Source organism: Mytilus trossulus, chromosome 6 (genome assembly GCF_036588685.1).
Source record: "Mytilus trossulus isolate FHL-02 chromosome 6, PNRI_Mtr1.1.1.hap1, whole genome shotgun sequence".
Taxonomy (NCBI): Eukaryota; Metazoa; Mollusca; class Bivalvia; order Mytilida; family Mytilidae; genus Mytilus; species Mytilus trossulus.
Window position 1 is genome coordinate 84,691,754 of NC_086378.1, and position 12,404 is coordinate 84,704,157.

The 12,404-nt window shown below is 34.2% G+C and overlaps 1 protein-coding gene across 1 annotated transcript; it reads left to right on the forward strand.

The window, feature by feature from the left end:
- Window positions 1-834: 834 nt before the first annotated feature.
- On the forward strand, window positions 835-2,552 carry LOC134723835 (uncharacterized protein K02A2.6-like). Its single transcript, XM_063587378.1, has 2 exons — window positions 835-1,268; window positions 1,866-2,552. The coding sequence occupies exons 1-2, from the start codon at window positions 852-854 to the stop codon at window positions 2,478-2,480; spliced, it is 1,032 nt and encodes a 343-aa protein (XP_063443448.1). The 5' UTR covers window positions 835-851; the 3' UTR covers window positions 2,481-2,552.
- The last annotated feature ends 9,852 nt before the right edge of the window (window positions 2,553-12,404 follow it).

Below are 12,404 nucleotides of genomic sequence, written 5' to 3' on the forward strand. Positions count from 1 at the left end.
TCCTTAAATTGCTAAAAGGTGACATACAGTGGCATTGGGATCATGAGCAACACCAAAGTTTCGACGAACTTAAGCAGTTAGTATCGTCAGCTCCCGTGTTACGATTCTATAATGTGAATGAACCTGTAACTATATCAGTTGATGCAAGCTCAAAAGGTCTTGGTGTTGTACTTCTTCAAAATAAATAGCCCGTGGCATACGGATCCAGAGCTCTCACCGAGACGCAAAGTAGATATGCGCAAATCGAGCGTGAAATGTTAGCAATCTTGTACGGTTGCGAAAAGTTTGATCATTATATTTACGGTCGCCGAGCCGTTATTGAAACCGACCATAAGCCGTTAGTTGCAATCTACGACAAACAGCTTTATCGAGCTACACCACGTTTACAACGCATGTTAATGAAACGACAGCGATATGATTTACGGATTGTGTACGTTCCCGGAAAACTTATGTTTATATCCGATGCACTTAGCAGAGCCTATCTACCGGATAGCAATGACAAACTTATTGATGATGAACTTGATATTAGTTACATTGAAAAACAACTACCTATTTCGTCTAGAAAGATAGCGGAAATCAAAGACGCGACCGAAGCCAATGAAAATCTGAGAAAGTTAAGTTCCGTCGTTGTGTCAGGATGGCCAAACAGTAAGGAAATGTTACCCGATGACATTCAGTCTTATTGGAATTTCAGGGATGAAATAACTGTGATTGATGGACTACTTTACAAAAGCCAACGTATATTCATACCTAAATCACTTCAACGAGAGATGTTAGTGAAATTGCACGAAGCACATCTTGAAATTGTTAAGACAAAATAGCGTGCCCGTGAAATACTATTCTGGCGTAATATGAACAGTGATATTGAAAACTTCATTAAAAACTGTAGCATATGTAACAAGTTTAGAAAGGCAAACTGTAGAGAACCGCTCAAATCTCATGATATTCCGTCGCGTCCGTGGACAAAGTTAGGAGCAGATTTACTGGAGTTCAAAGGAAAGCATTATTTACTTTGTGTAGACTATTACTCTAAATATCCAGAAATTGCATTGCTTCCGTCATTGTCTAGTGTATCGACAATTTCAGCATTTAAGTCCATGTTTGCCAGGCATGGTGTTCCGTCAGAAGTTGTAAGTGACAACGGACCGCAATTTGCATGTGCTAATTTCAAGAACTTTTCACATGAATGGGACTTTATTCACACAACTTCAAGTCCGCGTTATGCTCAATCCAACGGAGAAGCTGAACGTTATGTACAAACAATTAAGGTGGTATAAGAGTCTAAAATAAAAATGATAGAATTTGTTCATACTTTGTCAAAATGTAGTATCTATTGATACATGTTCAAAAATATCATAAAAATGATAGGTCACCGCGCATTTTCTCAAGCTACAGGTTGTGACAAAATGACAAATTTTGTATGGATTATACAGGAAAAAACAACATTTTGTGAATAGAAACTAAACAAAATGATAGAATTGTAAAATGAATTAGGAAAAGATTGCTTTCAGACAATGCTTTGAGAATATCAAAAGAAAAGATAGGGTCACCGTACGTTTTTTTCGGCTAAAAGACAAATTAGGAAAATTTCATGTAGAGTCCTTCAGAAAATGCACTGTTTTAGAGTTACCTCCCCTTAAATTGCCAATTTGAAAATATTCAAAAAAATATACAAAATAATCTACACTTGTAAAAATATTAATATTTCTAAGTTATATTCTTATAAATTGGTTCTTTTAAATGAAAATTCACATTAAATATCTGCATTCCTGAATCAAATTTTACTAGCTTGATAGAAAATATGGACCTTAGATTCTCTGTTTTTTACAATCCAAGATGGTGAAAGACACCCATACCACCTTAAGGATATGTTCAAGAAAGCTGAAGAAGGACAAAGTGACATTTACATTTCCTTAATGGAGTACCGTGCATCTCCTATCGAAGGAGTAGGACTTTCACCCGCACAGTTGTTGTTTAACCGACAGTTGAAAACAAAACTTCCCATGTCAACGGAACTTCTCGAGCCGAAAGCTTTTGGATCAAAACAAAAAGAACTAATGGAACGTCAAAAACGTCAAAAACACTTCTACGACAAGACGTCAAAACCGTTACCGAGTGTTGCGCCAGGAGAAATTGTCCGCTTTAAGAAAGAAGATAAAAGTACTTGGGAACCAGCAATAGTTGACACAGAACACAGTAAACGTTCTTATGTGTTACGCGCCGAAAATGATAAACTTTATCGACGAAACCGAAAACACTTCTTAAAAACCAACGAAAAAGTGTTTAACAAGGACAATTCACAAAATGACCTTGAGTTTCCAATGGTGGACAATTCAATCGACCGCGAACCGCCAACAGTAACAAATCACGATCAACAAGAAACACAAAACCAAGCTTCCGCGCCGACCGATCCGACAACTGTAACAAGATCTGGACGCATCTCAAGGAAACCAGCGTACCTCACAGAACACTTTGTGTGAAATACAAAAACTGTTAAATTGTTCAATTCAGTAGTTAATAGTAGTTAGTTACATTTTTCTTAAATTTTCTAGTCAAAGAAAGACATTAATTTTTAAGAATAATTGATATTCAAATTGTTTAAAATAGTAAATAAGAAATAGACATTTTGAGAACGAACTTTAAAAACTTTAAAAAGGGAGATGTCATGTATTGTGTTCCATGTACTAAACGTCATGTATCAGAGCTACTCCCCTTTGGTTATTAAAGCATTGTTAGTCAGCCATTGTTGTATTCTTGACGTACACCACACCAGAGGGACAGTCAAACTCATAAATCGAAAATAAACTGACAATGCTATGGCTAAAAATGAAAAGGACAAACAGACAAACACTATAGTACACATGATACAACATAGAAAACTAAAGAATAAACAACACGAACTCATCAAAAACTAGGGGTGATCTCAGGTGCTCCGGAAGGGGGGGGGGGGGGGGGGGCAGATCCTGCTCCACATGTGGCACCCGTCGTGTTGCTTATGAGATAACAAATTCGATAAATACACTGTAAAAATGGTGTTTAGATCCTAAACACAATTCTAAGCACATCTTTTGTGCACTTTTTTTGACATGTTTAGATCTAAACGTGTCTCAGAACAATGTGTTTAGGATTGTGTTTAGAATCGTGTTTAGCTTAGAAAAATGTGTTTAATTTCTATACACTTTCATTTTTAAACGTGTTTAAATTCACGTCATGTTTAAATATTATGTGCTTACTGAAAAATGTGTTTAGAAATTAAACACAATCCTAAACACGTTTAGACATAAACATGTATCACAAGTGTTTAAATTCTAAGCATGATTTTTACAGTGTAGTCTAGTTCGGTAGGTCACATTTATAAAAGGAAAGGGGATTATAGTTACGACGTAAGGAACATATCAGATATCATTTGAGAAAACGGTTATTCCATAACGGTCAACTAACTCGTGATGGCGTTCGTAAAATTTACGAATTTAAGAGATGATTTTAACTTCACCATTTGGAACTCTTGATTGAATAGCTTCTTTGTGAGCAGCAACCCTCTATCAAGAAAATCATGATAGGAAATGCAAGCATGGGAATATCGTATCAATTGGGAAATATATACACCGTATACAGGTGCTGCTGAAATATTGCTACTAAGAAATGGAAAGTTCACAATTGGAAAGCTGAAATCATCTCTTTTGTCGTAAAGTTGTTTTTTCAATCGACCCTCATTGTCAATTTCTAAATGTAAGTCAAGATATGAGGCCGACTTAACTGTATCTGTTGTATCCGTTATCTCTAGTTCAATGAGATAGATGCGTTCGACATAGTCACCAAATTTTGAATTATTTAGAGAAAGAACATCATCTATATAACGGAAAAGAGTTAACGGATATTTCTAACTTCTTATCTTTCTTACTACGAAGTTCCTGTATGAAGTTAGCCTCATATCAATAAAGAAACAAGTCGGCAAGAGTAGGGCCACAATTCGTTCCCATAGGAATGTCGATAGTCTGTTGAAAAACACGTCCTCCGTACGTAACAAATATGTTGTCAATCAAGAAATCAACATCTTGATAATGTCAGTTTCATAGAATTTTTTGTTTGAATCAGTGTGATCCTTTACAAAGTAGGTTTATCCCTTCCTAAGACAAGATACTTGTATCTTCGTTGGCCATTCTTTTTTATGAAACAAAGCAATACCAACTCTTTCAATTTGTCTTTTATTTTGGAATGTGGAATGCCTTTTATTTTGATAATTAATACAAAAATATATCGAAATTATACGGAAACTATTGAAAGCAATTCCAATACTATTAAATAGCATCATGCTAAACAAAGTATATAATAAAGCCAATAAGAACCAATAAGAATTATCTTGAGATTTGATCTTTTCAATGAGAACAGATAAATACACCGTATGACACAAATTTGTATATTTATATTACCAAGGATTCCCGCCAAGTAACTGCAAGCTCCTTAGCAAAGTATCTGACAGTTCGACATGGCATTTAATGGTCAATCTCCACACTGACACGTCATGTCCATTTTGAATAGGGTATCTCGGATTTCTTTTTAATCTGACCAATCAATTTCAATTAAAACAGTTTCTAACGTATTAAAAGAAAGATTGTTTGTATGTTCTATGCAGTTATATGATTCGAGGGGAAATAACTCTAACACGCAATAACGTCAAAATGATAATCAAAATGATCGTGTTTCCTAAACCTCGTTTGAAACTGATTATAACTTTAACGCCAATCTGGTTATGCTTCATTCAATCATTCATTTAGCGAATATTCATCCCATGGATCGAAGAAAAAAATAGGTGAAAACACACATCTTACAGATCATGTTATTTTTACTTTCCCATATTTGATATTTGATATCATATTTTAATGCAATTAATTTTTGTTTCTATCGGGTCAAACATATCTGCGTTTAAATCACCAGAATTATGCGTTAAATACTTTTGATCGAGCTGACATTGTATATCTTCGCTTATTGGTCTGCTTTGAAAAGGAAAACGTCCAGAACTATGAGAGACTTGAGTTTAAAGGTAGATAACTCTAAAGAGCCTATTCTGATAAACAGTTCTTCTTATCTCCCTTTGAATATACACTATATTATCAGGCTACGAACATTAGATTCTTAAATGAAACATACATGTAATGTTATTTCAAATTAATCGTCCACATTAACTTTTTCTTCCATATTATTGTGCAAAGATCGCGAACTAATATATATATGGAGATGATCAGACTATATCGGCCAAAGTTTAAATTAAGAGGATGTAAAATGAGGCAAAATCTGTTTGTTTATTTATTAATGAAAACTTGTCTGTACTTAAATATTATGAAAACTATATTATTACATGTCTATTTGTTAGACGAAATGTGTTCACGAATGTTCCATTTTAAGTTTTCGTCGGTAATAAGACGATTGTAATTTTTATATGAGACGTCAGATAAATAATGGAACCATAATAGTTAGGGGACGACCATTTGATATTGGGGGGGGGGGGGGGGGGGGGGGGGGGGGCAGGAGGATTTTGAAAATAAATAACTTAGCCTTGATAATTACAAAAATAAATGGTTTGTTCTTTGGTAGTTTGAAAATAAATTATCTGACTTGGAATGTATTGAAAATAAATAACTCAGCAGGTCTTTAGCTTCTTGGGCCTTCAGCGGTTCCAAAACCCTTCAAAAAAAATTTGTTTGACAATACTTTTGAAAAGGCTACCTAAACCAAACTTTAATACTATGTACATTGCATATATTCAATACATGTATATTGGTTGGGTATATCAAGGAATTGTATATTATACAATTCCTTGGGTATATAAATGATTCTTTTCGTGGAGAAAAGTATAAAATACTTAATCTAATTATACCAATTGTCTTTTATAATATACTATGTATTTGTGTTTCGTTTGTCCTGTCTCGCTATGTATTATCGTAATATGTTTGTATATATTGTCCTCTTGTACACAAGTATGTGTCTGAGGTTATCAATAAAATCTTGAGTCTTAAAATTTTTGCAGGGGATTTAATGATTAATTTTGATTAAATGATACACAAAAACTTGACTGTACATGTATTATTCATAATACACAAATATTTTTAAAATTGTATGTTTTCGAATATCATTAAATATAGTTGTAAAAATGAATAATCAGTCCCTTGCTTTAATGAAAATGAAAAATCTTGCTTCAATAGTGCAGAAAATGAATAATCTGTCCTCTTAGTTTTACAAAAATAAATAACCGATCAAAAACAAATCCTCCTGCCCCCCCCCCCCCCAGAATATCAAATGGTCGTCCCTTATAGTAAGCCTATCAGAGTTATGCCTCTTTGAAAATTGATCAATTTCGGTTCAGAAACATACAATTGTTAAAACTACCTTCATCAAAGATCGGTTCCTCTTGTGACATACGTTTTAAAGCTATTTTATTTTTCAAAGTAATGCCTTACTGGTGTTATATAATTGTTCATAAAACAACTATTCACGAAAAACCAAACACAAGGATGCTACCACATGTATGAAGATCACTATTCCGTCTTCAACTATGAGCTAAACCAATACCGTTTACTAAGCTATAAACTAAAGGTTTAGACATAATAAAAAGCAACACATTTTAAACGCAAAAGACCCACAAACTGATGTACAATTATTCGTCATGGTTTGAATACAAATGCCTCAAAAACCATCACTCAAGATATACATGTTGTATGTCCTTTCATTCGTAATTTAATAATAAGATTTTAAAGCCAAACAACACCTGCAACTTTCGCGGTTTGAACAATACTGCAACATATCATTTAAACACTTGTGAAACGTTTACTTTCTATAAGATTATTTGATGTCCATGGATTTTCTATATCAAATAACTGGCTGCAGGTTGTTTTGTGGCTGATTAAAGATTTGTAAACATCCTTTGTGTAATCCCATGTAAACATTTTATAAAGAGAAAAGTAAACATGGCGAACTACACAAATCAAGTTAATACATTCTTCTGTTTGTAACTTGTTGATTGTGCATACCATTTATATTTATTAAGAGGTTGTCGTGTTGTCAACTTCTATACATAGTTAAAGATCTTTTTCTTACTTCAGCGTCCATTAAAATGATTACTGATTGTTGCTTGTTTCAAGCGCCGAGTGGCAAATATATCATGAACATACCGGAAAAATACAAAATGATAGTAAATGTCAGTGGGGGCCCACTGACAGCTATAAGAAGGGGCCCGCTTCAGTCACACTCCACTGATTCCCTATATTAGATACCAAATTTTTTTCCCAAAAAGGGGGGCTGGGCCCCCTTTCCCACCTAAATCCGCCTCTGAATGTTCTCAAAAGTGGATAAACTGCTATGGGTGGACTACCATTGAAAGAAATAATTTAGCAGGAATTTTGTCTTAAAAAAGAGACATAACCCACCAAAGAGTTGCTTCAAGATTATTGAGCAAGAAAAGAGGATATACCATTACCCTTGCAATTTCCAAGTACCGACCGGATGTGGCTGCGTATTTATACATCCAACATGTATATATATATAAATGGAAGAATTGATTATATATTGGTTTTTACTTGGAGAAGTTCATGGAGGACCATATTTCAGTACCTTAGTATTCCATTTAAGTAACAGCCATTAACGATAAAATGGAAAATGGAAATTTGGAATAGGCCAAAGACTTACCTTACCTTATCTTATAACAGATAACAGCGGAAAGGCCACCAATGGGTCTTCAGCGCAGTGAGAAAATCCCGCACCCGGAGGTGGACCTTAGCTGGTCCCTAAATGAAAATGTGAACTAGTTCAGTGAAAATGAACTTCAAAACATATAAATGAAATATTAACAAACATACAAGACTAACGATTTAAGACGTGTTTTTTTCTGTATTGGAAATGGTTGCACTTTGGTTTAGTTTTGATATGTAAATATATGCAGGCTGTATTTAATGACAATATACAACATATATATAATGTTATGACTGGACACGAATATCATTAACAGTAATAATGTAACTATAATTCTACCTTTACTTTTTAATTTATAATTGTACTAAGATCTGAAAACAATGCAACTCACTTTTACATGTATTTCACTAACCTTATTTAAGGTGGTACCTAACACTACAGGGAGATAACTCTGTAAAATCAGCAGAACGTTTTAATGACATTGTGTTCTTAAGGGAATATTAAGCTTCTCGATGATCAAAATAAGTGTTTGTCAAACTGCTATATAACCAGTGTAATTTTTCTGATTAAACGGTTGGTTCAATTTTTTGGATTTTTTTAGATTTTTGTCAAACGGTCAAAGTAAATACTTTGTCAAAATTTTAAGAAAATTAAACGAGCCAAATTAATTTTAGTTCAGGTGTTAGGTACCACCTTAATCATGATATTATTTCACAATTACGATCTTTGACATTACTTCTGGTTTTCTTTCTTGTTTTTCATGATAATTTTCTTTTTAAAAGAATAATATTTACTCAGGACAACAACTACTGTGACATTTTTCCTCCCGATCAAATTTCACTTGCATAATTTTGCTTCACTTTACAAATACGGCCACTTCTATTGTAGACAGCAACCATCTGAAAAGTGACGTTTTATCGTAATGTATCCGGGTTTTGTTTTCTGTAATTATTAATTAGATAATACTTCAGTTTTATCATGTATATCTTTTATATTCATTTGATAATTTACTGTTTGTAATATCATAAATTGTTCTTAATAACAAGGATGTTCTTATCCCAAGCAGAATACCCTAGTCGTATTTGGCACGGTTACACGCCATTATTCCGACAGCCCATTAGTCCGACAGCCCATTGGTCCGACAACCCATTAGTCCGACAACCCAATAGTCCGACAACCCATTGATCCGACAGCCCAATACTCCGACAACCCATAAGTCCGACATTTAACAAGTCAGTACCAGGGTATCAGGTGAAAATAAAATTTGTCTCTCTGTATTATATTACGTCTAGATATGTAGTAACATATTTTAAGAAATAATTCCGTATATATAAAATAAGGCTTAGGTTGTTCGAATACTTTCTATATACTCAATTCGAAATCTGTAAATAGAATATAACAGAAAAGAATACGTCATTTTTCAAACTAAAGGCTCTTTAAAGAACATATAAATCAAGAACAACCATTGAGGGTACGAGCTGCTGATGATACCCCCGCCCAAACATTTCGATAAACGGGAAATGTTTCAGTTGTGAATCATTGAATTGTAGTTTCTGAGAAAAATGTGACGACAATTTTCAACTTGGCTGTCATGTAATGAGTAATGAATTTGAAAACGCATCACACGACATAGCCAACTTCAATAAACCTTTCAGAAATCCTTGTAATGTAGTTCCTGAAAAAGATGCAACGAAAATATTTATGGGACGGGCGGACGAACTGACGGATGGACAGACAGAGATAAATAAGTATACCCCCACTTTTTCAAAGCGGCGGTCTAATGATTGGGTCAATATTCCTGACGATAAGACATTACAATACTTGATATAATTATCTTTAAAGCACTATAAGCCTCAGTTACCAAGACAAAATACAAAAAAGCAACTAACACATTGATATCAAATAATAGTCGGTATCAAGACAAGTACTATATAATTCAAAGATCTAACAGTGTAATCATCATCCCCCCTCCTCCCCCCCCCCCCCCCAATAATAGTAAAGTTTTCTTGTGTTAACATCAAAAATTTATCATATTTATCTTACTTTTTAAAGTTCTTACATGTGCTAGAAATATGGTGAAAGAGTTCCTCCCTCAAATTATTATGAAGTGAGCATTCGATTAAAAAAATGACTCTCATCCTAAACTTTAGCAGCTCTACAAGTATCTAGCATTTTCAATTCTTTTAAAATGTAATGGAAGAGCACCGATTGTGAATTAACATATGAACTACCTTTCTTAAAATCAATAATATCTAAATATTTTTCTTCTTCTTGAAAACAATCTTTAAATGAAAAATAAGTGTCAAATTTCCAACAAAACACATAATGTACCAAGTTTCTTTAAATGAAAAATAAGTGTCAAATTTCCAACAAAACACATAATATACCAAGTTTTTAAAATTAGACAATTTGACAAAGACACAAGCAGGACAAGAATGTCACACATTGTCTTAGTTTTTTTACTAGTTTGTTATTGGCTTTCATACTGCAGTAATTCTATTTGAGCAGTCAAAATGCGTTTACTGTATATTTCTGCGACAAAACTAATTTAAATAAAACTCAGATGATTGATACAAGGAGAGAAAGTGTTGCGACCAAAGAGGGTGGGTAGTGTTATTCAACTCCGATATATTTATTTATGTAGTTAATAGTAGGGGAAACCTCACTCCCCTGATACGCGAAAGGGGGGACCGAAGATCTAGTTAAGTCTTAGATGCATGACTTTTTTTTTATTAATTGTTAGTGGCTTTGAACTAGCTTTCAGATAACGGCGAGAACTCTCAGATCTGTTCCTAGTGTCTTTTTGTTGTCGGGATGTACAAGTACCCGGCCACGTCCACTTGTATTTTTGTCCATCTGATGAGTTAAACCTTTTTCAACAGATTTTTATAGTTTTTATAGAGCCTGTAATTCAGTGGTTGTTGTTTGTTTATGTGTTACATTTTTGTTTTTCGTTCATATTTTAATACAAATAAGGTACTTTTATACATTTTCATATCGGGGCCTTTTATAGTTGACTATGCGGTATGGGCTTTGCTCATTGTTGAAAGCTGTACGGTGACCTATAGTTGTTAATGTCTGTGTCATGTTGGTCTCTTGTGGATAGTTGTGTCATTGGCAATCATACCACATCTTCTAATTTAAAAAGAGATAGATCAAGCCACACATGCAAAAATTAGCGAAATAGAACAGCACAGACTGATATTAGACATACAAACAACAAAATATAAAGATAGATAAAGTACCTTGACACGTAAAACGATTATTGGACGAGGATAAGGACTGAGCAGTTCCTATAAGCATGTGTATCAACTCAATATACTGAGACAAATATCCCGCATGGAAAGAATATTTCTAATCAAGACGGACAACCACACATACCATAGAGGACGGAGTTGGTCTTTTTAGAGAAAATTTACCCATACCATTAGAAAAACGCATTGTCGGAATAATGGGCTGTCGGAGTAATGGGTTGTCGGAACAATGGGGGCTGTCGGAGTAATGGGCTGTCGGAATAGTGGGCTGTCGGAGTAATGTGCTGTCGGAATAATGGTTGTCGGACTAATGGGATGTCACCATTTGGGTTAACCTTATTGAACTTTTGAACCTCAGAGCTGTACAACTTTGTACTTTTTTTTTACTTTCGATCTTTTATATCTGGGCGTCAATGGTGAGTCTTGTAAGGACGAGGCTCGTATTGATTAAACCTGATGCCTTTTGTTAGCTATTATTCATCTGTTTCTTTGTCTAATATGTTCTCCTATTTATTTGTATTGTAGTCCTGTAATATTATGTTGTCATTTTAATGTTATATTCAACATTGCCATTAAAGTGCAAGGTTTGGCATGACACAAAACTAGGTTCAACCCATCATTTTTTTCTTTAAAAATGTCCTGTACCAAGTCAGGAATATGGCCATTGTTATATTATAGTTCGTTTCTGTGTGTGTTTCATTTTATTGTTGTGTTTCCGTTGTGTCGTTTGTTTTCTCTTATATTTGAGTGTGAATTCACACTACTATAAGACGTGTCACAGTACATTTCTATCCCAAATTCATGTATTTGGTGTTGATGTTATATTTGTTATTCTCATCGGATTTTGTCTAATGCTTAGTCCGTTTCTGTGTGTGTTACATTTTAATGTTGTGTCGTTGTTCTCCTCTTATATCTAATGCGTTTCCCTCGGTTTTAGTTTGTTACCCCGATTTTGGTTTTTTCCCATAGATTTACGAGTTTTGAACAACGGTATACTACTGTTGCCTTTATTTATGGCATATTGATAGATTTTTCATATCTAACCTTGAATTTGAGCCTCTTTCAAGGCCATTCCAAAATTAGTTAAAATTTCAAACATAAACTAGTTGAATCGACTGAAATAGATACTTGAAAAATTTGTCAAATATTTTTACATCAGATTTACTTTTAATGTTAGGCCGAAATAAGCCTTTATAGGAACTTCTCATCCGAAACTGGTTGTACAGCAAACAACTACCAAACATGCAAGGTAACAGTGGCGGATCTAGACATTTTCATAAGTGGGGGCCCACTGGATGCCTAAGAGGGGACCGTTTCAGTCACGCTTCAGTGATTCCCTATATAATCAACCAATTTTTTTCTCAAAAGGGGGGGGGGTGCGGGCCCCCTGCCCCCTAAATCTGCCTCTGGTAAATAAAAAACTTAGAATACTCGCATCCCAATTTAAAAAAAAACATGTTGATTACC

Excerpts from the sequence above, each read along its gene's own strand:
- LOC134723835 (XM_063587378.1), top strand. The coding sequence starts at position 852 with ATGAACAGTGATATTGAAAACTTCATTAAAAACTGTAGCATATGTAAC. Across the intron at positions 1,269-1,865 it reads GTTATGTACAAACAATTAAG|GATATGTTCAAGAAAGCTGA; the intron begins GTGGTATAAGAG and ends TACCACCTTAAG.